The sequence below is a fragment of the Vidua chalybeata genome, chromosome 2 (genome assembly GCF_026979565.1).
Source record: "Vidua chalybeata isolate OUT-0048 chromosome 2, bVidCha1 merged haplotype, whole genome shotgun sequence".
Classification (NCBI taxonomy): domain Eukaryota; kingdom Metazoa; phylum Chordata; class Aves; order Passeriformes; family Viduidae; genus Vidua; species Vidua chalybeata.
The window spans coordinates 78356977-78384079 of NC_071531.1; the positions used below are offsets into that span (position 1 = coordinate 78356977).

At 38.8% G+C, this 27103-nt stretch overlaps 1 protein-coding gene across 1 annotated transcript in view; it reads left to right on the forward strand.

Annotated features, from left to right (window-relative positions):
* DLG2 (discs large MAGUK scaffold protein 2) overlaps nt 1-27103 on the forward strand; it is a 984977-nt gene that overhangs the window by 105688 nt on the left and 852186 nt on the right. Inside the window, exon 4 of the mRNA XM_053935819.1 lies at nt 15788-15927. Within this exon, the coding sequence (XP_053791794.1) occupies nt 15788-15927 (140 nt within the window). The remainder of the gene's footprint in view (nt 1-15787; nt 15928-27103) is intronic.

Sequence of the window (27103 nt, forward strand, 5' to 3'; positions counted from 1 at the left end):
TGTTGGATAACCAACAAAGATGTTAAACAGTGCCTGGTCCTAGTATGACCTCTGAGGATCACCACTCACATTTTGGTTTTCTCCTACTCCCAGCACTATTCTGGCAATCAGATTTTTTTGGTGTCATTTGTTGTGAGAAAACATTAGGTGTAATGATGGATTTCTATTTTCCAGACACCTTAGTATGTGATTGGCTCTTGGAAGCTATATTTGTGGTTTGGGTTTGGTAAAATATTTTGGAAACATCTGTAAAATACTATTTCAAATGTCTGGGTCTTGGCTTATTAAAGATGAATACATGTGCCAAATTTAAACTGGAAAAAACCTCAGACAGTTTAGGACAGCATAGATGTGTTTGCAAAAAGCAGAAAATATTTGCCTGTATTGGTTCCCAAAGAGACTCATGTGATTTTGTGGGGAATGCAAGTTTTTTTCACCTATTTCTTAACGAAATAATATCATGTGTGGTTGAATCATCTTGTTGAATACTTCCATTACATGGCAGGGTGCTAGTTGAGTTATGGACAGTCACTGACACAGCATTTAGAAAAAGCTGCTGAAGAAAAATCTCTTTTGAAATATGAACTGATGGCAACTTTCAGGCCATAGGTGCTAATAAATGAACAGTGTATGTGAAAGATCATGAACTGTTAATAATGTCTTGTACATAAACTTTGCTATTTTTCAGCTGAGCATGTTTCCAATGCTGTCAGTTTATATTTAACAAGAAATTTTGACAGCTTGTCTTTTAGATCACATTATTCTAGAAGAAGCTTATTTATAATGAACATGATCTAAAATATTAAAGGTGTGATTACACCAGGAGTTCTGGAGATTTATAGTTTGAATCATGTCTTAAGTAATGGCTAAAGAAAGAAAATAAATATTTTGGCATGCTCCTTTTTAAAATAAACACATTTTCCTTGTCCTCAATAGGTCATTAAAGGGCCACGTTCTTTGCAGAATCAAGGTACACATAAAATAAATTCAGCTCTTCAGAGGGAAGAGAAGTGACCATTCATCCCCTCAGTTAATAACACAGTTATTTTTGTTTGTGCTTGAATTAATTCTGTCTTAGCTCTATTACAGAGATTCTGGGATTTACATGGCTGCTGCTGTAGCAGTGATGCTTCCAGTTTAGTTTGGAAAAGCAGAATCTAATGTTAATTAAATAATTGCCAGTTACAACTCCTTCCTGCCCAATTCCCTTCAACACATTGTGAATGTTCAGTTTTTCCTCTTCTTCTCCTCTACAGATGAGTTCTTCCATGTTAAGTGTACATAATGCTAAGAGGACTATTTACTTTCATTTTTAATCCAAATAGAACAGCTTTGCAACCCTTTCACAAGTGGCAGGGCTGGCTGCATCCCATGTGCATACAAATGCAGTTCTGTGTGCATTAGCCAAAGGGCACAATAGAAAGATTCTCTCTGTGGTTTTACCCAGACACTGCTGTCTTATTGATACAGATCCCCAACACGATGGGTTTTCTCAGAGTGAAACAGGATTCTGCTGAAAGCACAAATCAAGACTTACCAATCTATTTTTATAAGTTTAAGCATCACAAGCCCTTTGTGTAGCTATTGAATTTAGTTCAAAGGGGCTCCCATAATATTAAAATTAAACCATAGTTTAGTTTGCTTCAGATAATTGGCAATTTCTCAAGGATTTAATATTATGAAAATGAGTTTATTAATAATATTGCAAATATGTTATAAATGAGCTCTAATACTATAGAGTGTTTATGAAATGCAAAGGTTTTTGATATTCTTGTTGTTCATTGTGTCTGTCTCATGTGGTGTAGGTCACAAGTGTACTGTGGAGGTGAGAGGCCCAGTTGTGTTAGAATTTGCTTAAACCAGATCCAACCCTCTGCCATTTATCAGTTTTAAATTTCTCCCCATTAAGCCCCACAAGCTATTCCCTTCTCTTAGCAGGGTTAATTCATCATTTCATTAATCATTCAGCAACCTGAGCTTGGTCATGGCTTCAGGCTGCCACACTGTTCTCCTGCTGCCCTTGACTGCTTCACCCTTCACTGTTTCAACCTGGTAATATTTTAGGGTGCTGAAGTGATTCCTTATAAGCATTAAAAGTCCCATTTTTGGTTGTAATAGAGCAATCTCTCCAGTCTGGCACCTCTGTCAAAGTTTCTCAGGGTTCTAACCTGAGCAGGAAGCTATAGCTGGTGTAGATGAGATGGTTACATCCTGCAGATCTGTCCTCCTGGCCCTTGTATCTTCTGATGAATGCCCATGGGGCAGCAGAATGCCATTCCTGGTGGGCAGACAAATGGAGCTAGAAGCCCCTTCAACTATTCTGTGCAGAAATTCCCTGGTTCATGGTGTGGGGGAGTTTTCAAGACTTTCTGTGCTTGGTCTTTGGGTTTGAAAACTTACTGAGCAGCTAATTTGCTTTTCTGTCACGTCAGTCATGGCTCCTGAGCAGCCATGTGGGTTTTCCTGATGGATCTGTCAAGCTTGTTCCTATGACTTAGTGACTGGGATTGTCACTCGGTGTTTTGCTCACTAACATCCACTTTCAGCTGCAGCTTTTTTGGGAAATAAACCACTGAGAATAGTCCAACATAAGGCACTGCTTTCCATAATGTCCATTAGGTGCCTCCACATGCTGGTGGCTCGTGGGTACTTTAATTACATCTTCCCAATTAACAGCAGTGTGCTCTGCATGTGCTCCTTGAATGGAGTCCTAGATTTCCATAGTGAATAAAATGCTGTCGCACTTGTGCTTTCTGCAAGGAATTCTCATTACGGGAAGAGCTCTCGCGCTCGCGGACCGCTATTTGTCAATTGCTGTGCCTGAGCCTTAATTAACGTTGCATTTTTAAGTAGATAATACATACAAAATGGTAATTCTGAACCCATAACCACCTGGCACGTTCTTTCCTACCACTGTGCAGCTACTCTGTTTGCAATACAGAACAGTAAGATAAACTACAAGTAAATTTAATATACAGTCATAATGCCATCTTTCAGCTTTCTTGTTTGCGGCTGAAGCCGCTGCTGGATCCCTTGTTAGAGCACTAAGTTTTTTCGAGTTCTCTAACTTGTTCTGCCCTGGGTTTATAAATATTTCTATGGGTTATTTGCTGCCTGGATCATTATCCTGCAATTTGACAGAATCTCAAAGGGAGAAGTCAGCTCTTCTCAACACCAAGTGCAGGTTTTTCTGTGTATGTGTGTGGTAATAGGAATAAACTCCATCTCCTCTCCTCCTTTCTCATCTGTGTGAAGACTTGGCCTTTTACCTTACTTATGGTGTTGACAAGAACCTGCAGGCCTCCTGGCAGTACCACATTTGCACTCTTCTAGCCTAAGTCACCTTTAAAGGATGGTTTAAAGTGACATGACCAATTTTTATTAATTGTGATAGACCTTTAAGGTAAAACACCAATCCATCCCGTCATAAACAGGTGAAGTAAACTCAGACTAGGCCCTGTTAGTAGAGCTTGCCCTTATAATCTTCCATGCATTTATCTGCTCAGTATACCTTTGTGACATCCCCTTTCTGGGACATCTCAGCACAAAAAGGATCTGTCTACCCTGGGTTTTGGGGGTTTTTTTACTACCTGGGAGGGAATATCTGTATGTTTCTTCATGGGCTTTTGTGTGTGTTTTACACCCCTTTCCCAACCCACTCCGTACTTTTCCCAAAAGTGAGGTGCTGTAGATATAGAAGGTCTACCTTTGCCAGTGTCAACAAAATCTGGTGTTACTTTTAAAATTTGTAACCTACACTTAGTGAATTTGATATCTGGACACAGGTTTGAAAGTCCTCTTTATTTTTTTCTGCCTTGACCTTGTCTGTCCCCCTACCCAAAGCCAGCTTGATTTAGCATTTTTGTGTCTAAGGGGGTTGGTCTGAGCTCCTGCTCTGCATTGAATTAAGGCAGAGTCTTCCTCTGTCAGCAGATCACCATTATATGGAGCTGTACTAATTTTTCCTTTGTCTCATGTGATAGAATACTGGAGCATATGATATGCCAATTCCTCAGCTGTGGGTCACTTTCTTCATTAGCATTTATGCCTTGCCCTTTGATTAGCATGCCCCTTTCTGCTCCCTTGGGGTTTGCTGTCAGACATTTTTAAAGACACTGCAGTAAAACTTTATAAATTATTTATCTTGAAAAAAAAATAATAAGCAAAGTATTCTGCTCATAACTATTTTTCTTGTGGTAAAGATTAAAACTTGGCATAAAGAATGGTGAACTTGGGAACATAATATTTTGTAAAACATTTCCTCCTTAAGGGGACTGAGACCCCCTCTGTGGGACACCTGTATTATTGCTCTAGAATAATCACTGAAAAAAGATTTGCAAATATATTTTGTCCCTGTTCACAGCAGAACAGTTAGATGCATGATCTTTAAAGGTCCCTTCCAACCCAAACCATTCCATGATTCTGTGATTTATGAATAAATACATAAGTCTGTAATGAATGACAATCTAAATTACTGAAGTGAAAAAGATCTTGTACTGAGTCCATAAACCAATCAATTACATGATAATGAGAATGGTAGAGAGATTCATGACCTGCAAGGACGTGTGTAAGAGATACAAGATTTTTTTCTTGTTCCAATGGAGACCAGCAAATGTCTGTGAACTTACATGAAGCCTCCTATCTATTACTAAAACCATGGGAACATAAAGTGAAGCAAATTCAAGCTTGACCAAGGAATTCTTTTCATGTTCATGAAAACCTGCAATACAAGGTTAGACCAATTAATGCAGTGACTGTAAATGTTAAATGTAGACAACTAAAGTCACAGTCATTCCAGTGAAAGGGCTCATTTAAAATATAATTTATTATAAGAGAGTAGCAATATTAAGGGTTACACCAGACATTGAAACAAATATGTTCAAGGATCGTAAACCAGAGTTTATAAAGGTACAACCTGTAATAATTTAAACTTGTATAGAAACATTCATTATAAGTGTTTAACAAACATTAATTAATTAAGCTGTGTAACACCATGCTGTGAGCCTATGGGTAAGTCAAAGCATTTGTATCTCAATTTTACAGAAGGTTAAGCTGAAGTGCAGAGAGATATATTTGCCTGAGGTCCCATATCAAGTCAGTGGAAAAACTGCAAATAGAATCTGCAATCTGAAGTTCTCATTTCCCTTTTTTTGCCACTTACATCACACTTTCTACTAGTAAAATGCAAGGGAAGCAAGAGACAACCGAAGTGGTGAGACTTAGAATATAGTTAACCTAGTTTTTTATATGTGTTCTTGTCTCTTTTTTCCCCACAGCTTAGGCATGTATGAAAGGGGTAGGTTGATTTTAAATGATTTTGAACTTTGGCTTCTGGGTAGGAAACCAGGAATGCTGGGTGGGGAGGAGGTGGAGATGGAGGTTGCAGCCTGTAGCCGCATATTTGACTTCACAAAGCACCTCATCAAAAATGAGGAATGAGTTGTCACTTAGTGACTCTCAGGTTACCTGGGATTGTGTGTTTTGGTATCAGAGTAAAGCTAGTTATTGAGCATAGAAGGTGATGCCTTGCTAAAAGCCAGAGCCTTGGGCTGAGCAGATGTATATCCTTCCACTAAAAGGAGACTGGGGGGTGTTTGCAGAGAAAGGGTAAGAGAGATGCAGAGGGGGAGTGTTCCCAGGTGGGACCTTGAAGAAGAAAGATTAAAGAAGGTAAAGAATTGCTCTGGCAGGTCAAAGAATGGTGAAGAAAGGTTGTGTTTTAGTGTTTTGTTTTAGCTTGATATTTAAAATTATGTTCAAAAGGGGTTGTGTATGGAGATGCTTCTTTATAAGGTGAAGAAAAAGAAGAAAAAGGACAGGAAGCAATTATTATTAATTCTTTATAGATTGCCATAGGATTTTCCTGAAAATGCTCTTACATTGCCTTAGGAAAATGTGTCTGATTGAAATTTCATTCTGTTTTTTAGTAAATTTAGTGCCTCTGGGAGATATCTGAGGGGAATGGACCCGGGCTGGGTTGCTGAGTATCTGCAGCTATCCCAAAGCCTGCAGGTCCCAAGACTGGTGCTCCAATCACTAGGTCTTTCATTTATGCTGTCTACTCTCAACCTATTTATGTGCAACAGTAGTGGAAAAGCCCATATAAAACTAATCTGATCTAGTATTATAGAATGATATACCTTTTTTCTGGTTCTGGTCTGGTATACAGCATTTCCCTCAATACTGGGAAATTGGCTTGCAGCTAGGTCCTTCCCAAGATTCAAAAAGGAAGGTGAGGAAATCTGATGGGTTTTTTTCCTGACTCTTACCTCAGAGATGAAAATACACCTGCCCTTTTGATTGGGCATTTTACAGTCAGATTTTGTCAATTTTTCCTAATTATCCCTATTTAAAGGAAGACTATCTTGAACATTTTAGCAACAAACAAAAACACACAACAAATAAATTATATAACTGCACAGTTTTCCAGTATTGAACTCAGTTGTTTAAGCACATATTGGAACCATTCAGAGGAAAGTGTGTTCATGACTGCTGTGACAAATCGTGGAGCTGTGGGATCCTCTGACAGGAGCAGAAATGTGCAGTAATAACCATTAACTGCTGCTCAGAAAATAGGGAAAACCTCTCCAGCAGTGGCTTTGAATCCAACTCCCCAAACAATGAATAAAGCCTCATTCTGAAGGTATATTATTATTGTTGTCAAGCAGCAGAACAGACTACCCAGGGAAGAGGTTGAATCACCATCCCTGGAGGTATTTACAAAATGTGTTGATGTGGCACTCAGGGACATGGTTTAGTGGTGGACTTGGCAGTGCTGGGTTAGCAGTTGGACTTGATGACCTTAAAGGTCTTTTCCAGCCTTAATGTTTCAATGTTTCCATGATTCTAGACTACATACAGAGGAATACACAGTGCTGAAAAAACCTGAAAGTTTCCCTTAAAGCTAGTAGGAAAAGAACTAAATACAAACCATCATTTTTCAAAGAAAACTGTCATTTTCTGAAAGCTCTGTTCTGAAGCACAGGAAGCCTTGCCTTGACCTCTTAGTATTTCCTTAGCTGTCACCTTTGAACAGTTGCTAAAATTATCTGCACTTTCTGTTGATAGAGTTTTCAATCAGAAATTATGTTGAAACAGGTTCAAGTATCTGCCTGGTTGTGTGGAGGTACAAAGCAGCCAGTGTGTGCCTGTGATCCTGTTCTGACTCTTGCATATTGTGTGTAGATCCACAAGCCCTGGATCACCTGGTTGAAAGGAAACCTTGCTACAGGATTTGGGGCTTGCTGCTCTGCTCTCCTGCAGCTTAAGCTTCAGAAACCGAGTGAGAAAGTGTGAGTGCAATATTTGCTAAATCTACAGTGGCCACTTTTAACTGTTTTTCTTTGCATTATCAAACCTGTCTCAAGGGTTTTTGTCTTGTTCCATTGAAAACACTGTTATTAACCATACTGCTAAACCATAACATATTGTCAGTGGTGAATGATTAAATCCATAAAATCATAGAATTGTTTGGGTTGGAAGGGACCTTTAGAGGCCATCTAGACCAATCCCCCAGCAATGATATGGGACATCTTTCACAAGATGAGCTTGCTCAGAGCCCCATCCAACCCTACCTTGAATGCTTCCATGATGGGGCACCTACCACATCACTGGGCAACCTGTGCTAGTCTCTCACCATCCTCATTGTAAAAAACCTCTTTCTTATATCTAGTCTAAATTGGTCCTCCTTCAGACTAAAATCATTCTTCCTTGTGCCATCCCAACAGACCCTATCAAGCTGTTTATCCTCACTTTTCTTATAAGCTCCTCTCTCCTCATCCATTGTTACTTGTTTGTCAGTCCTGCTTATCGTGGTGTGATACATTTTCTTTGACTCTCAGTCCGGAGTGAAGTTCTTATTTATGAATAAATAGCTAGAATGTGTAGGCAGAACTGTAGTAATATGCTCACTATCATCATTGCAAGGATTAAATACTGAGTTTACTCTCTGATTGATTGCTTTCTAGTTTTCACTTAACGTGAACATTGCTCACTTAGAAAAGGTTGCAGCAATGATTTTGTCTTCTCTCTGTGTAGCTATCTGTGAATATTTTTTTCTCCCTGGATATTGGACAGCTGCCTTTGAGATGCATATTCCTAGCTGAGATTTTTTTTGGAGAGCTCTGGTTGTATTTTGGATATATTGTAATAAACAATAATATTGCTAATGTACTGCAAAGCTGGAAGTATTCAAAGTATGTTTCTATTTCATATATTCAAATCACTTTTGGACATCAATTATGAACTATTTAGTTATTTCCTACAGCCTGTAGACTAGTTCAGAATTTTTTTTTTTATAAAAAGATGTAATTTTGCTTAGATAGGTACCTGCTTAGTAATGGTTCCTGCCTCCAAGAGTTTACAACTTAGATGTACAAAGGATCACAGGATCATTGGATAATTCAGTTTGGAAGAGACCTCAAAATTATCTAGGCCAGATAAAAGGGATTTGCTGAAGCTCAGGAATCAAGACAGGTTAATAACAGAACCATATTTCTTGCTGCCTACTTTGGTACATGTTCTACCAGAGTATGCTGCTTTTAATAGATTTAGGAGCATTCATCAACTGTAGGGAATTGGCAGAAGACTGCTTCCCTGGTTTACACTGCATTGTGTCACTGCCTGCATGGAATAGAGAACTTTTTTCTCCTGCAGCAACTCTTGCTGTTGGGTTGGCATCTGTGTTTCTCATGCACCAAAGGCTTGTGTCTGAAAACCTTGCAAGCAGGGCTGCTAAATTTCATTTTGACTTGGAATATCTTTGTGTTACCTTTGCCATGTGAAAAAAATAAGCTTTGAGCTTTTCCTTTGTTGTTGAATCTGATTCCACCTTTATTAGTGCAGACCCAAGGCAAATACATTGTAGCCAGGGGGTGAGATGCAGCTGAAATGGGCAAGGTGTTTTTGACTGCTGCTGCACTGAGGGATGCTAATGGGGGCAGGTTGGAGCTCCCCAGGGCTGTGAAGCTATGATCCAGCTTGATAACTGGAGCTCTGCCATTTCTCAGGTGGGTCAGTGCCACAGATCTGCTTTAGTTGAAAACTCACCCCGTTTCAAGGTAAGTTTTAACTTTTCTTGCTTTTTATCTTCCTCTCTCAAAATGGCAATTTTACTCAATATGGAAACATTTTGCTTGAAAAAAACCCACACAACATAATTGCATTGAGTGAAGCATGTTATTTAACCTCTCTTTGGACTGCTTCCATCAGCAGGGCCACTAAAGCTCTTTACTGGCAGGCTGGTACGATCTATGATCAGTTCCCTGCTACTTGTGCTGCCTGAATGAGTTTTCCGTCTTGAACAACATCCTGCACAATTCGCCTTACTCCTACCTAATAATTCAGACCAGATGGCTGAAGCTGACCCAGCATAATCTACTCCCCAGGACATAAATGATGCCATTTAGACGTACACTGTAATGTTCCCTTAGTTAAAAAAAAAGATTTACAGCAGGAGCCTGCAACAACTGACTTTATTTTGATCTGCAGTGTTCTGCCAGACAGTAGTCATTTGTGCTGGGTTACACAACATTAAAAGGTACATATCAGACACTATCCTACACATAGACAAAAAGACTGTCCCAAATTTCCCAGAAAGGGAACAGCTTGTGTTTGCATGTTGCCTTAGACCCCCATTCCACCTTGTCCCTGAATACCCTGGAAAAACAGATGGGACTTGTACTGCAGAGCAAGTCAGGGCACTGGCACAGTGTAGGAAAAATGAATTCTATGGCTGTGGACCTCTAGAAAGAGGAGAAAAAAGAACCCCAAGCAAACCCTTTCTTTTTATCCTACAGAATATTTGTTCCAGTTCCCAGTTCGGTTCTATAGAAATATGATACACAGAGAGCTCATTCCTTGGGTAATGGGATTCTACGTTGTTAATGCTATTACAGTTAATTGCAAAATTGTGCAGCTGTCTGCAGAAACAACAGACAACTTCTGCAGATACTAGAACTTTGATGCCATTGCTAAATCCTCTCAAGACATAAAGTGAAAGGGGATGGTAGGAAGATGTATGTAGGGAAATCTTACTGCATTGCAGAGCACAGATGAAGGTAACAGCTTTTGGAATAGCTGTCAGCACAGTGGAGGTCAAAACATGCTGTAGGGGTAGGTGTCTGCAAATTCAGTGGATTTTGGATAAGGTTTTATGCACAAAATAGTTTGCACTGCTCTTTTACAAGTGGCCACATGTACTGTGAAGTCACTGGGGAAGCAGCATTTGCTGACACATGCAGTACAACTTCAGTCTAAGCGATGTACAAGATTATCCTTTTAAGCTTAATTGTTTTTGTTGTATAAAATATAGATAGTATCAGAAAGCCTGGCATTGTCTTGTTTGTTACTGGAATACAAACTTTCCTCTTCTTCCCCTTCCTTTCTAAATGCAAAAGAAGTGCACTTCTATTCTAGTTTCCTTAATGCTCCCTGTGTTCTGAATCCTGAGTTTGGTATCTTGCAAATCTATCCAAGGACAGGCTGGATGGGGATTTACGGAACTTGGTTTAGGGAAAGGTGTCCCTGCCCATGGCAGGGACATTGGAACTAGATGATCTTTAAGATCCTTCCCAACCTATATAATTCTGTGATTCCACCCTCACTGCATAGCTGCATTGTAAACCTGCACAAGCTTAAACTGAGCCATTTTGCACTTGTTATGATCTTGTTATGTTTATAAAGGAGATGCTTCTTCCCAAATTAAGGTGCAAATGAGACCATCTGCTGAAGTCAATAGTACAGACTTAATTTGATATTAAATGTGAGGTAGAGCGAGAAATAGGAAAGAAAGAGGGGCAAGATAAAGAAAGTAAGAGAGAGACAGATTAAGTAGAAAGATATCACCACCCAATGGATCCCATGTCATCCTACTAGTCCTTCTTCACCCTGGTGCTGGGGGTCCCCAGGTCATTCTTCTGTAGTATTGCCTTTATACTGTCCTAAAGTTCTGGGTATCCACAGGGTGTAGGTGCCATTGCCATAACTTGGGATGGTATGCGCATAAGCAGTTTTTCCTTTCTCACAGTTTGCCATGGTGGGATTTCTTTGTCTGGATGCTAACCAGACCTTAAACTCTTTTAGGCCTGGAACGAGCTCCTTCCTACTGTGCCATCTGTGCTTATCTCATGTTTTGCTGTGGTGGTTTATTTCATAGCAAGTTCCTTCTCTGACCTTGACAGTGTTTTGAGACAGGCTACTGCATTCTGTAAGTCATTACAGCACTTTATTACCTTGGAAAACTGATCTTTTGATGTTCTCACTCCCTAACCCTTTGCATCAGTTTGGTACATGGAAAGTGCAGCTCCAGGTCAGCTGGTATTAAAGAGAGAAATTGGGATAATCCCAGTTGCTTGGTGCACTGGGGATGTGTGTGCCTTGATGGCTACATTTCTGAATGTCCATGAAAGTACTGGGATGCATTTGGGACCTGCCAGTGCTTCTCTGTGTGGGTGGAAACCATACAGATGCCAAAGCTATCTTATGTACTTCATCCAGCCTTGGGGCTACCAGCTGAATATACTGATTCACACAACTGAAGGCACTAAGGCCACCAAGATGCATAAGCGGGAACAAATGCTGATCACCTTCCCCTTCTGACCTTAAATCACACTAGTGAGTATCTTGAATAAAGGAGAAAGCTTCTAAGAGTGAGAGATTCTTGCCTTGTTCCCAGCACTGAGGAATTGTTCTCAATTTTCTCGTGCAGTGGTATTTGCCCTTTCCAGCAAAGAGGGCTTTTAAAAATGGAATCGTGTTGTCTCGAATCCACTGGTGATTCTGAAGCCACTGTAAGTGGGTCATTGATTACAAAGGGCTGATGTGCTCATGTGTGAGCCTCTGCCTTTTGACCCTGCTGGTTTGCTTCTCTTTGAGGCCATGGGCAATTTTCTCAGCCAACACTATATGGTTCTTAATGTTTGTTTTCCTTTGAAATGAAAGGAAATATGAAAGTGCATGTTGTTATTATTCTCTTCCTTTAATCTTTGCTCAGAAGTTAGTCCTCTTAGACCTTTAATCATCTGTCTTTGTCTGAATTCCCCTCAATTTAATTCTATCTTTCTGGTGCTCAACTGCTTACAGATGAATGAGGAATTGTATTGCTTTATCTCATTTTTTCCCTCATTAGAATGCTGGTGAAAGCTCATGGTTACAAAAGACAGACAGTAGTTTAGGCCTTTTTTTGCCTTTTTGTATTATTTAACCCCTTTGCTCTCAGAGCTCTATAGTAGATATCACAAATGGATATTGCCATGCATATAAATTGGAAGAGAAATTGCACTGGGCTAATGGTTGCAGACTGCAGCCTAACCACTAAAAAGTCAGGAAAAAAAAACAGTCCAACCACTAAAAAGTGAGAAAATGGCAGAGTTTAGGCAGCCTGTTCAGCTCTGTCTGATCATACATTTTTTACTTTTTATGTAGCTGCTGTCTGAAAGGTCATTCTTTTATGTGAGTAAGACATTTTGTCTCCTCCAGTTCTTTTTCTAAACTATTTTTGTTTAAATTTTCTTTAAGGAAAAGAGAGGTTAGAGTGGGCACAAATCTGAGCGTTAATTTTTTTTAAACAACAGAAAAAACCCAAGGCCTCAAACTGAGAAGTGTCTCCAGCTTTAGTAACAGATAGTGCTTTCTGACATTTCTATAAAGGTTAGACCCTGCTCACTCCTGCACTGTAAGGAAGGAGAAGTGGGGACTCTTAGAGCTTTCCTGCAGAAAACAAATGCAGCCAGCTATGATATGCTTGTCCATGGGCAATTGCAAAATGCTACTGATGTGTACTCTATCATGCTGATGTTTTCCTTCTTCCCCAGTGATGGAGTTATCAAAAATAAAATAAGTCACAGTATCTTTAGAACTACTTTGTACTAGAATATATATATACACATAAAAAATTTATTGTCTGCAATTTCTCCTTATATAGCAAAACTGACAAAGTATTTTGGCTAGGCTAAAGGGAGAGCAAGCAGACTTTATTAAAAAAAATAAGTAATCTCTTAAGAAGTAAATGAACAAATTCTGTTAGATAGAAAATCCAGTGAGATTCTCTGGCACTTTAAACAAACATGAATTAATCGCTTAACAAAATGTTTGGAGCAGTAAAGAGATTAAAAATGAAGATGTGTTTTGTGCTCACAAAGTTCATCAATAGTATTATTGCTGTTTCTACATGAAATCTGAACTTGTTTTCATAGGATAGATTATGGTGCCATGAAATACTAGGTACAGATTCAATTTGTGTAAGAAATATCCTATCCCCAGAAGTGTTCAAGGGCAGGTTGGATGGGGCTTGATGCAACCTGATATAGTGAAAGGTTTCACTGTCCATGGAGGGAAAGTAGAACTAGATGGTCCTTAAGGTCCATTTCAACCCAAGACATTATATGATTTCTGTTTTCTATTATAAGATTTTAGACTTCTTGTTGAATTATTTTCCTGTAAACCCCCACTAGGAGACAGACTGTATTTTGCTCATTTTACATAACAATTACCATGCCCCTATGACTCTTTATGACTGTGGTTCCAATCTTGATTCTACAGCTGCTTACTCCAATTCTGTCCTCAGTAGTATTCAACACTTTTCCCCTCCTAGTATGATTGTGCCTCTCATGTAACAGAGATTACTTGATAGAGCAGGTTTTACTCAGAGCAAATTACAAAACCTATTTTTTTGCAAACCTTGTCTGACTGCAAGTTTCTGGCTGCCCTTGTTCCACAGAAATGGCAATTTCAGTTTATGGAATTACAAAGCAGCCAACTAAGTGAATCCTCTGTGCTTTCTTCTGTGACCACATAAGTGCTTTTCTCTGCACACCAGTGATCATTATTCCAGCAAAAGCAACCCGTGGCCTCCTCAGAATAGATAAAGACCTTTACAAACAGACTGAGGTTTTAATATTTATTTTGCACATGTGCATACACATGCAAATGTGGATTACACATAATTTTTAATGAAAACACTCAGGTAAGATAGGCTTTAAAACTAGTGTGAAAGCACCATTCTACTGTTCCTTGACTGAATACTGTCAACCCAATTAATACCCTGATAACATCAGTGATGCCAGCTGAATGCCACTGCCAGAGGGCAATTTCTAGCTTATTTCTGCAAAGTATTTATCTAAAGATAATTACATATTAGCCTGATATATTTTACTTGGTGTTGCAATACAAATTGACCTGGCATTGAACCATATATTACAACTGTTTCAATTGTACTAGGAGCATTCACACCAACCGTAAAAAGTTCCCTGTACTAAGAATTGAGAAACTTTCTTTCTCATTGCAACTGTCCTGTAGCTTTTTGTTTTAAAAACAGGTTTTAATTTTAATGTGGAATTGAATGTTCATAGTAATATGAAAGATAAATTCTTACAGATATAAATTCTTACAAATATATGTGTGAAATAAAAGTTAGTATGGCAAGGTGGGGATCAGCCTCTTTTCCCAGGTAAGCAACAACAAGACAAGGAGAAATGGCCTCAAGTTGTGCCAGGGCAGTTTCAGGTTGGATATGAGGAAAAATTTTTCACTGGAAGGGTTCAAGCATTGGAACAGGCTACCCAGGAAAGTGGTGCAGTAACCATCCCTGGAGGTGTTAAAAAAATGAGTAGATGTGGCACTACACAATATGGTTTAGTGGGCATGGTGGCATTTAGTTGAAGATTGGACATTTTTATCTTTGAGGTATTTTCAAACCTTAATGATTCTGTGATTCTTTTTTTCCCTTTGTACATGGCAAATAAAATAAATAATAAGTTGTAAAGCTGTAAAAGGAGTTAGAAGAAAAGTTCAACTTTAGCTGTTCCTAAAAAGAGGGAAGAGAGACTTCTGATATCTGGCCAGAGACTGAATGTGAGGACAAGCACAAACCCTATAGAAAGTTTTTCCTCTGAGGTCCCAAGGGGTATCCAGGTAGATCAAATCTTTCTTTCATATTCAGGAGAAAGCCCATGGTTATTAAATCAAGTAATGTGAAGTTTATTTTTTCTTCAGTAAGTCCATTATCTTCACTAAACAATGTGCCACCTTTTGTGTGTGACCATCTGACTGAAAACTTCTTGCCCAAGGAAGGGAACACTTTTTTCCTCCCCTCTCCTTAAGTCATTATGTGCACAGGTTTCAATGAAATTGTTTTCACTGCTGGACCTTGTATATCTGATCATACCCCATGGAAATAAATGTGATAGAAACATCTGAACAGGATATTTTAACACCTAGCTTGTTCCTTATTCTTGATTGAAACCAAACATTACCCAGCCACTTCTGAATGGCAACAGACTGAAGTGGTGAATCCACAAAGTCTTCCTTCAAGCTGTGCACCCCACTTGAAAAAAATACCAAATGCGCCTGCAGATAGGGTTGAGGGTGATTCAGGTGCCTTGGATGCGTGTCAACAAGTTTCTCTTAAGGTATTTTACATTTGCAAATTTCTAGGTTACTGGTTAAAGCAATCTGTGACTTCTCCCTGTAGAATGGTTTGTTCTGTCAATATTCTTCAGGTGTACCTGTAACATGTTTTTTGAATCTCTTCTTATAATGTTAATCCTTTACTTTTTAGTATTTTTTTCTAAAGGCCTCTTTAAAATGAGAATATGACTCAAAAATCTCATAGAAATTTTAGAAAAAATGTCTAAATTTTTTTCTAAACTCTTGTATATTGGTGCTTTCTACTAAAAATGTAGTACGTGTAGTATGATGATAATTTGTAAGTATGTATCAAAGTAAAACACCAGTGAGTCAAAGCCAATATGGCAAATAATGTCTTTTACTTGTTCCTCTTTACAAACAGATATTCAAGAGTTTTATGAAGTGACACTGCTAAATTCCCAGAAAAGCTATGAGCAAAAAATAGAAGAAGCAAATCAAGTTGCAGAGAAATGGGAGAAGACATCTGCTACAGACCATGAAAATCTGCAGAGAAAACAGGAGGTAATTTAACAGATTAAGAATGAAAATATATGTATGAGTGAGATGTCTCAAACCTGAGAAATGCCATGCAATGGTGCATAAGATTGAAAGGATGGGTTAGTTAAGGCATTAGATTACGGTTTGGAAGATATATATACATACAGTGTTATCCCTCTGACCTTGATTATGTTGCAAACTTCTTTATCCTTTCAATTGCAATCTGTCAAAGGGAAAGTAGAAAACTTTTGTTTTCTCATCCTTGATGTACTTTATCTGATACGTGGTGTCTGTGATTACCCCCCAAAAGAGAATATATATTTTCTACTTGCTGATAACCACTGGGGTTATTAATATTCCAGTGATTACATCCTGCATAAAAAAAATTAATAGGACTTTTCACATTTCTGTGACTGACATTGGACTGAACTTTTCCACAGTCCATGTTCACAGAGATCAGCCAAAATAGTCTCTGCATGAGGAACAGATACATAGAAGATTGCACACCTTTGCTTTTCTCCTGTAGCCAGTGCAAGCATTCAAAACCTTTATTTGTCATTCCCAGCTCTAATCTGCTTTTGCCAGCCTCCAGATTATTATTAACTATATAGCAATCTAAACTACTTGCCTCCACCCACATTTGTGCTTCAAAGATGAAAACAAACCCCACAGAAGAAAGCAATGCATTTCTCTGTTCTCAAACAGTGAAACAGAAATAGGGTGGGCATGGATTGCAAACTGCAAATCTCCAGACCAGAATCAAAGATGAGAGAAATGTATAAATATTTTCATTGTTGTCATGGTAAGTAAGGCATTTCAAGTTTCAAAAGTTGTTGGCAAGATCTTTCCCATAGGCATGACTATTTTTAAGAGCTTTCCTCCTTTTTAACAATGTAAAACTCAGATAGCAATTGTAGTTCTACATGTTTTAGATGTGATTCTTCAAAAAGATAGATCAGAATTGAAGGTGGCTAGAACAAAACTCTCAGAAGAAATGAAGAAATTTATTGTAAAAATTAATTAGCAAAAGGAGCTTGCAGAATTAATGAGAACAAGCGTTCTAGTTTTGAGTGAAATCAGAACAAATGAGTCTTAACACTAATGTCGGATATATCCCATGAATGATTTAACATTTGACTCACAGTTTGAAGGCACAGACAGCCAATATCTGTCTTTTTTTTTTTTTTTTTAATCACAAATCTTTATTCTTTAAAATGGTGAAAGTGTTTTCCTGTTATCTTTTGGTGCATCTGCTGAAGACAGTGGACAGACTCTCTTTTTATTCCAGTCTCATCAAAGTATTTGACCCTCAACCTCTTCTTCCTTAAACCCACTGCTATCTGAAAGGTGTGCTGCTGGTCCTGTACAGGGGAATTTGAACTCTAAATTCTATGCTGAGGATAACAGATACAGGGTCAACACCAAACTTTTCTCATTTTATGAAAAAAATGTTCTGATTGAAAGGAAAACAATAGAAAACCATAGCATAGCCTGGAATAGCCTTTCCAAGGCAGGGTGCTGGCAGTCAGAGTCCAGGGTGCCATATTCAAATGTGCTGTCTCTTCATAAATTTCATCAGGGTAATGGGAGAGCAATTATATATATATATATATATGTGTGTGTGTGTATATGTGTATATATATGTATATATAAATCACATCTATATCTATATTATATATATGTATACACATATATGTATACACAGAGACATATATATATATATATATATATATAATCATATCTATTTTAAGGGTCAATTGCAGGCAAAAGAGACTGGAAGTGCAGACTTTTGGTTTTTTCCTTATGACAACCCAACATACTGTCAGCAGTTCTGAGTCAGAACTGATTAGTGCAAGCAGGGTGTACAAGCTGCTGTACAAATCCAAGATAGCCCTTTGCTTTCTATGAAAAATTACCATATGAAAATGTAATAAAATAATCTAATGTATCACATACATTCTTATTCATAGTCCATCCCTTATGGGAAATGGTTGTTTTGTACTTCCTTTTTCATCCTCAATTACATGTCCCAAAGTTGGAAATGGTAGGTGGTTCTTCTTTTGTAGAATCATAGACTTATTGAATGGCTTTTGTTGGAAGAGACCTTAAAGATCATCTAATCCCATGGGCAGGGATGCCTGCCATTAGAGCAGGTTGCTCAGAGCCCCATCCAGCTTGACTCTGAACACTTCCAGGGATGGGGCAACCACAACTTCTCTGAGCAACCTGTGCCAGTGTCTCCGCCCTCTCACAGTAAAAGATTTCTTCCTTATATCTAATCCTCCCATTTTTCAGTTTAAAGCCATTCCCTTGTCTTATCACTACATGTCCTTGTCAAAAGTCTCTCTCCAGCTTTCTTGTCGGCTCCTTTCAGGTACCGTAAGGCTGCAGTTAGGTCGCTCCCAAGCCTTCTGTTCTCCACACTGAATAATTCCAATTCTCTTAGCTTTCTGCATAGGAGGGGTGCTTCATCTCTCTGAGGATTTTTGTGACCTCCTCTGGATGTGCTCCAGCAGGTCAATGTCCTTGCTGTACTGAGGACCCCAGAGCTGGATGCAGCACTCTAAACCCAAGGATAATCAGTCAGTCCAGAGGTCATCTTCCTTTCATACCTTCCACTCAAAATCTTCCTTGGCTGTCTGTATGCAATTTTTTCTATATAAATTGGTCCTTTTTCTGTCTTAATTGTTGATAAAAAGGAAAGCAGCTTTTACTGGCCAGTACAGGTGTACTGTGAACCCTCCTTTATATTTATGTACTTGCTTTTCTGAAAATGTAGATTTTTAGATAAAAGGTGTTTGGTTGTTTGCAATACTGTACAAATTTGCCACCTTGCATCTGTGATTACCATAGTGATTTTTAGCAAACTGGTGCTAGATCTCACAGCATATTGGGGATGGATATTCATCTCTTTAAATAGATGTGAAAGGATCATGACCCATCCTATAATCTCCTAACATTCTCAGAGAGTGCCTGAGAAGAGAGATGTCTCCCAGACTCAGAGACTATAATTTTGAATAGCCTTCTTAAAAGCAAGTGAAAAGTCAGTGGAATATAAGAGCTCACTGTATGTGTCAGAACCAGTAGCACCCAAATGTTTTGTGTGAATGCCTCCACATAGCATCCCATAGCTATGGACAGTGGAATTAATGAAAGTGTTGGGGTTCTAGTGATAGTTACTGTTTTGGGTTTTTTCCGTCCAGTTTTTTTTTTTTTTTTTTTCTTTACTTGCATGCTTCTAGCTAAATTCTGTGCTATTTAGGTTTTAATCCTGAAGGATACCCTAGTGCACATGAAATTGATAAATATTTAGGTATGGCCTATGTATTTAAACACCACATCCTTGCTTTTCACTTCATCATTAACAGCTTTGTTGGTCGTCTGAGTAAACAGTGACTTCAGTGTTTGCAGATGAAAAATGCAGTATTTCTTGTCATCACATTATTATTGCATTTCGCCCTCTATAGAGACTAAATATATGTGTCAATGTATCTGGCAGAGCTGTAAATATCATAGACCAAAATAATTCAAGTGGGTGGGTGTTAGTGAAAAGGAAGAAAGAAGGACCCGCATGAATGTGGTTTTTGTGTGAATTTATCCATGTTTCTTTCCCTCCTGTAAATGCAGCTTGACAAAATCAGCTTAAATTGGTGGATAGTTTCAGAATCAATGAAACAGTTTTTGGGCCATGCTCAGATTCACTAGAAATGTTTATTAGGTTCTATTTGCAAAGGCTTTTTTTGTTTTATATATTCAGATAGAAAGCAGAGAATGTGACATATTGGGCACTAAATGAAAGTCCAGCGTGTTCATTATGATGTAGGAACTCTAGAACATAACTCTTGAGAAGACCTAAAATACCCCTGTTGTCCATTCTCTTGCCCTGGGGCAGATCAACTGCATTTGAGCTGTTCCTGACATGTATGCCTAGTCTATCCTATAAAACCTCCCACAGTGGAGAGGCAACTATTTCTTCAGGTAACTTATTTCCTCACTGATGAGAGGTCTTTCCTGATGACAGACTGGAGTTTCTCAAAGGAGAATTAGAACCCATTAGATTTTGTTCAAATAGCAGTAGACATGGATAACATTTTTATTCAGTCCTGTTCCAGAAAGCATTTAAGCACATCACAGAATCACGCAGCATCGCAGAATGGTTTGGGTTAGAAGGGACCTGAAAGATCATCTAGTGCCAGCTCTCCCTGCCATGGGCAGGGACATGTTCCAGTAGACCAGGTTTCTAAAGGAATGCTCTCAGGGATGTGGCAACCACGGCTTTCCTGGATTTCAGTATCCCACCATCCTCATTGTGAAGAACTTGCTCATAATATTCAATCTAAACCTAATGTCTCTCAATGTAAAGTCATCACCCCTTGTCCTATCACTACATGTTCTTGTAAATAGTCCCTCTCCAAATTTCTTGTTGCCCCCTTTAGGTACTGAAAGTCCTCAATGAGGTCTCTCCGGAATCTCCTCTTCTCCAGGCTGTACAACTCCAACTCTCTCAACCTGTTTTCATAAGAGAGGTGCTCCAGCCCTCTGATCCTTTTCTTGGCCTCTTCTGGACCTGCTCCAACAGATCCACATCCTTCTCATGACAGGGATCCCAGAGCTCAATGCCCTACATGCCCCTATAACAACAAATGCTAGGTTGTAATGAAAAATCTTGTCTTTTGGGATAGCAAATATTTAGTTGTCTTAGACTTTTCTCAAGGGAGCTATAGTTAGAGGTATGAAATATTTTAGTTTCCAAAACAAAAATCCTTGAGGCACTGTGAAAAGCAATTAGTGTTGATATCTCAGGCACTATAGCTCCAACTGTATTAAAAAAAAAAATCTGGAGACTACTTTGCAAGATTTATGTTTTAATGAAAATACTAACTCAGGATTTGGGAGCAGCAGGTTTTAGTTTCTTACTGTTCTGTGTACTTCCTGAAGGACTGTATGTGAAGTCTGAGAAGAGAACTTAAGAACTAAGTAATGAAAGGGAACTGGGAGTTACAGTGTCTGAGGTATCTCACCATATGGGGAAGTGAGTTATGGACCGTATCTGTGGGGCACTGTTTTGTGGGGCAGAAACAGTTGTTCAGGATTAAAGTCCACAAAACACAGCATAGACCTGTAAACTAACAAGTAATGAATTCCAAATATGGGACATGGTGTCATTCCCTTAAAATCTGCCTCATCAAGATGTTGATACCTTATCCTGATTAAGGTTCAGAGTCATGATCTCTATTCTGTAAATAAGACCATAGCTAGATGTCCCTCATAACATAGGCGTAAAGACACCGCTGGTTCATTTTTCCTTATGAAGAAGCTATTTGGTAAGCATGTTTTCTGAGGATGTGGAAATCCATGTACAGCTCCCTTCTTGACCAGAGAGGAGCTGATAGTACTTCTCACCCATAAGAGTGCACTAAGAATTGTGCTGGCAGGTATTATTTAGCTTTTTCTTGTTGGGATGTTGCCCATTTATGTGGAATAATTAAATATTTATTGAGACAGAGTACTGACACGTGGCTTTGTAACTTAAGAGTTTGTAGCTATTAGTGCTCTGACAAGTATTAAAGTCTAGGCTGTTTTGTCTTCTTTTGCATACCTAAGGGTGAAACGCTCCCTCCCCAGCAAATGTACAAACACCAGTGTTGAAAAGTCATAAATGCAAAGCCCTTCTCCCTGTTTTCTCTTCACTCTTTTCCACCTCCCCATTGTCACCATACTTATATTTAAATCTGGAAGGGGGAGGATTTTACAGAAAAAATTAAGAGCTCCACTTCAAATGCCCGCTATGTCCCAGGGAGCTGTGTCTTCATTCCTCTTAAGCTGCATTTAGGGGATGCGGGATTGCATTCAGTAGGAGGGTTGGTGACACACAGGGAAGGAAGTGTAGCTGGAGTACACCTAAATGAGCAGGTTGTGAAGGTTTGCCAGAAACATGGAGTTTGTGGATGCTGACAGTGCTTAGACATTGAGCTGATTGGTATGGTCCAGACAAGCTCATTTTGGGAACAAACAAATGCCAGGCACCTACCTAGAAAACATGGCTGTGTAGATGTGACACTACAAACATAATGTGCCTCCAGAGTTTCTGAGGCTCTCGAGTGCTTTTAAGTTGAATCATTGCAAGTTGCAGTAATAAAGCATCTGCATTGGCTTAAACCTAGCAGTAGTTATCTGTCCATGTAGCCTGGTACCTGGCTTCCCATGGGGGCAGGAGCAAATGCTCAGAAAAGAGTCTGAAAAGACTAAGCCTTATATTGGGTGCTTTAGCTGTTTTGCAAGTCTAATCTGAATTTGTTTGAACTAGAAGTACAGAAAGTGTTCAGTGCTGGGAAATTCAGCCTTACCTTATTTTATAAACATTCAGCGTGGTATTCACCGCAGCTGACTGGGGATGTGCCCAATCTGCTGCTGGAAATCATGAAGACAGGATTTGTTTGTAATTTCACCTCTGCCAAAGAGCCTCATTACTTTTTTGGACCAAGGTTTATAAGACTAGCATTCACAGCTTGAAAGCATTTTCTTGAAATTATGGCTCTTAAATTGTCCCCGTTGGAAAAAGAAGACTTATTTCTTTTCACCCCTAGAAAATATGAGATAGGAATTGAGCTGAAAGTGGTTTAAATTCAGGTCTTCCACTGCTTCGAGAAGTGCCCTCTCCCTTCCCAGTTCCAGGTGAGTCTGGGGAAAGGTATTCTCCTTCTCTGCTGTCTTTGCAGCAGTATTAGTGGGTTCCTGCAGCCTGAGAGTGGGTATGCAGGTGTGAGTCCAGCTCCTCAGCTTAGCAAATGGTCACTGGCCTGGGAAAAAGCTTTCTTCCCTACCAGGACTCTCTGCATTGCAGTAAGCAGTCAGTAGCTAAATGATGCCTCTTGCTCAAGCGTTGTGTAGATAGATGCAGTTGAAACCCTGAGATGTTTAGAAAATACAATAAAGGAGAACAAAAAAAATCACCTAGATGGAGGAATCCATCTGGTAAAACAAAAATGGAGTTGCTCTTTAGTATGACAATAGAAACACTGCTTGAAGCTGCAGGCGTGTACTCAGCTCCATGCACTCATTAAAAGACATAAATTTACCCTTGTTTTAACCTCTGTAGTCTTTAATTTGGTCTTCAATGTTGCTTATTTCTGGTCAGCAGTGTTTTGACCTTTATCTAGATGGAAAGCTGAGGTGAAGGAAAAGAACACTCTGCTGTTGCACTTACATATAAATCTGGCAACTGAAGGTCTGCCTTTTCCTGCATCATTGCATGAAAAGACTATTTGCTTATAGGGCATGTGGTGCAGACACTTCTGCCATATTGAATGATAATCATTTGTAGTTGCTGTGCAAGTTTGGTCATCACACCCTGATCTCATATGCACAATCTTCATTCAGCACAGTGTGGGATCATTGCTTTGACATGGTCCCCAAAGATTCCAGTTCATCATTTAATTCCTGTTGTTTCATGCATTTCTTATGTTTAGAGGCTTGTTTTGCAAATATATTTTATTGCATCATGCAAAATGAATCTTATATCTGTTTGCTTCAGGAATGCCTGCTATCCTTGTACCCAGCTATTATAAACACTGTAATTACTTCTCTGTCCTCTAAGTGCTGGCTTGTTAAAAGTTCCAGTAGTAAAACCCTGACTTAAAAATCTTCTGCCTGAAGCATTTAGCAAACCATTAATCTGTTTCACACTACCAGCTTGTCTAAAAAAACATGGAACTGCAGCCCCTTCTATGTGTGCCTATGAAAATTCAGTCTCTTCTCTGGAATTTTGTTTGTTTTCTTTGTTTGCAACTGGGTACAACTTAATTTGTATGGCTTGATTTACTCCCAGGAGCCACATTTGATTCTGTTTAAGTGATTATACTTAATATGTGAGAGTCATTAGGTATGATCAACCATAAAGTTTCATTAGAAGGGTTCAAAACATTGAGTTTGATGCATCTGTTTCTTCACTAGATTTAGCACTATAGTATACATTTATCTGATCAAATGCAATTTGTGTCTGTGGGTTGATTTTGTGCCAGAGCCAATTCCCAAGTAATTCTATTTGGCACTAAGTTCTTCTTCAAGACAGCAGCAGTCTTTTTAAGGGGTACAGTATAAGTGACATCTTGGTGTGTATTTTACTAGTCATGTTCCTTTTGCACCCAAGGATGTGTAACAACCCTACCTAGATAATTATTGAACAACAATGCTGAAGATTAGCTCCATGTTTGTTAAATTTATTATTATTTTTTAATATACAGTAGCTTTGTAATTTTTTTAATGCATTGTTAAGCTTTTCTTTACTTGAAGAGATTATTTTATACACTTTTCTTCTCAACTGGATTTACTAATGTTTAGAAATGGGTAACTGCAAAGTCACTGCATTATTGAAACCCTTATTTATTACTAGTTGCAGCTAAATGCCTTGCCCATACTGGGTATCCATGTTGGGTCTCTATTTATAAATTTGTTATTTGTTCTGTAGCTTGTCAATAACTTGAGTGCCAGAGCGTCTGTTAAATGTCATTTTAGAGTTGTTTCTGAATGTGTTTTCGTATGGTCAGGCGAAAGTTTCCATTTAAAAAAAAATTGTATCTATGCAGAACTGTGTCACCCTGTGGACAGAAATGCTATTGTGATGCTGAGAGTAGGGCAACATACATACCGTGCCACTCTGTAAACAGACAATTTCTGTCCCATGGACAAGGCTTGGAACTAGACATCATTCTGCTTTTGCCATCTCCTTGTGTTTACATAGTTAGACATGCTCATGATGAAAAGCCTTTTCCTTTGTTTCCTCTCACTTTTTCACAGTGCAGGGGAAAGGGACCTGGGGTTCCTGATTAATGGCACGCTGCACATGTGTCAGCAGTGCTCTGGCAGCCAGGAGAGCCAAGCAAGTTCTGGGAGGCATCAGGCACAGAATGGCCAACCAGGCAAGGGAGGGGATTGTCCTGCTCTACTCTGCACTGGGGCAGTCTCACCTTGAGTGCACTTTTGGGCACCACAAGATAAGAAAAATATAAAACTATTGGAGAGTGTCCAAAGGAAGGCCATGAGCATGCTGAAGGGTCCTGAGGGGAAGCCGTATGAGGAGTGGCTGAGGGTACTTGGTCTGTTCAGCCTGGAAAAGAGGAGACTGAGGGGAGACCTCATTGCAGTCTGCAACTTCCTCAAAGGAGCAGCACTGACTCCTGTCTCTGGTAACCAGCAATAACACCCAAGGGAATGGCCTGAAGCTCTGTGTAGGGAGGTTTAGGTTGGTTATTAGGAAAAGGTTCTTCACCCAGAGGCTGGATGGGCACTGGAACAGGCTCCCCAGGGAAGTGGTCACTTCCAAGGCTCTAAGCCTGACAGAGTTGAAGAAGTGTTTGGACAACACCTGAAAGAGCATGGTGTAACTTTTGGGGCTGTCTTGTGCAGACCCAGGAGTTGGATTCGATGACCGCTGTGGGTCCCTTCCAACTGAAGATATTTTATGATTCTATGATTTTAGTTTAACATCAGGATTGTGTTGGTGTTTCCTGCATGAGTGTTTAGAGGATTCACTGGTTTCATGTGTTGTTTTTGACAGGGAGATCTGATTGTTTAGTTTAATGATTGCTTTCTACTGACATTAGTAGGATGGATCTGGTATCTTGATATTAAATTAAACCAGATCAGCATCGATGAAAGAGTTACATCCTCCACAACAAGTTTATTTGGGTTTATTTTTTTTTTTCACATTTATATTATATGCCTATCAAACAACCTCCAGACAGTTTTTTGATCTGTGATTTGTTATTACATCTGCAAAGGATTGGGAGTGGGCCAGAACAGCTGTGAGGGACCAGAAACAATAATTTTCCCCAATGAAAATGTGCCTGAGCATCAACCAGCATACAGAATGAGCCAAACTTTTAATTAAGCAGCGAGTCTCTATTATGATAAGCATTGAGGTCAGACTATTGTGTAAATTCCACTTCTGTGTATCAAGGTCAAAAATTATAGATCTAGTTTGAAAATATCACTTAAAAACTCTTGCAATTTTAATGTATTTTTTCTAAAATAATTTTCCTAAACCATGATAAGTTTCAACAAGGGAATACCAGATTAGTCTGAAAAAATTATGAACATAAAAATACCAGGATTTCCCAAGAGGCTTCTTCCACAATCTAGTAGTTCCTCTGAACAGTTTGTGATATAATTCATTGTTTCTAATAAGACTCTGAGAAGTTATGTTTTAGCTACCTGCAAAAACAAATACATCAGCTCCTAAAGTATACTTCTTTGTCCTATGAAGCTGTAAGAGTTCTGTAAAATTGGTAGTCAGGGACAAATGTACTCTAGTTAAGATTAATTCTAAAAATATTTCAGAACAATTTGTCTCACACATTCATTAACACTGATTCTTCACCAATCTGAGCAACTAAGCAAAAGAATTCACTGCCCTCCATGTGCAAAGGACACAGGTCTCTATAGAGAGGTTTAACTGTCCATTATATATTTCTGCAGTCTACCAATACTTCTTTATAAAAATGTTTCTTAAATAGTTCCCAAGAATAAAGAATGATTTCATCCCAAGACTTCTGGATCATATAAAGGTCATCCTGGGAGTGATTTCTTGGTTAGATGAATGTATCTTTTCTCAGTAAGATAAATATATATGAAAGAGAAAATATCCAGCCCCTTTTGTTTAGGTGTTTTTTTATAATCTGGAACAGATGCTTTCAGGTTTTAGCAAATCATAAATACAATCCCAAGAGTAACAACCTGGTAAATTAAAGGGAAGCTGTCAACTTGAAAATATAATTTATCTCCACAGTTGTTTTTTTTTTTTTTTTTTTTTTTTTAGTACAGTTACAAATACTAGACAAATACTGAAACGTGGGGCGTTATGTGTTTTCATCTTGTACATTTTACGCGTCTGCTTGTCCTTGATCCTCACTCGTACCATTTTAATCTGTCAAGGGTTATTGTGAAAGCTACCCCTGGTTTAGAGAAGAGATAATTTACTGCTTGTTTGCCATTATAATATTTAGCTGGATTGTGAATTAAGCACTTGTCTAGGCCTTTGGGTACTATAAAGGAGTGAATTTCACCCTTTCACTCTCCTCCTTCTTGAAAAGAGCCTTTAGGAATATGTTTCTTTTTCCTATGTAATCTTGATCCATTTACCTATCCAAATGGACAGTTTTTTTCATAGAGATCACTTTCTGAGCTAATTTCTTTAACTGTA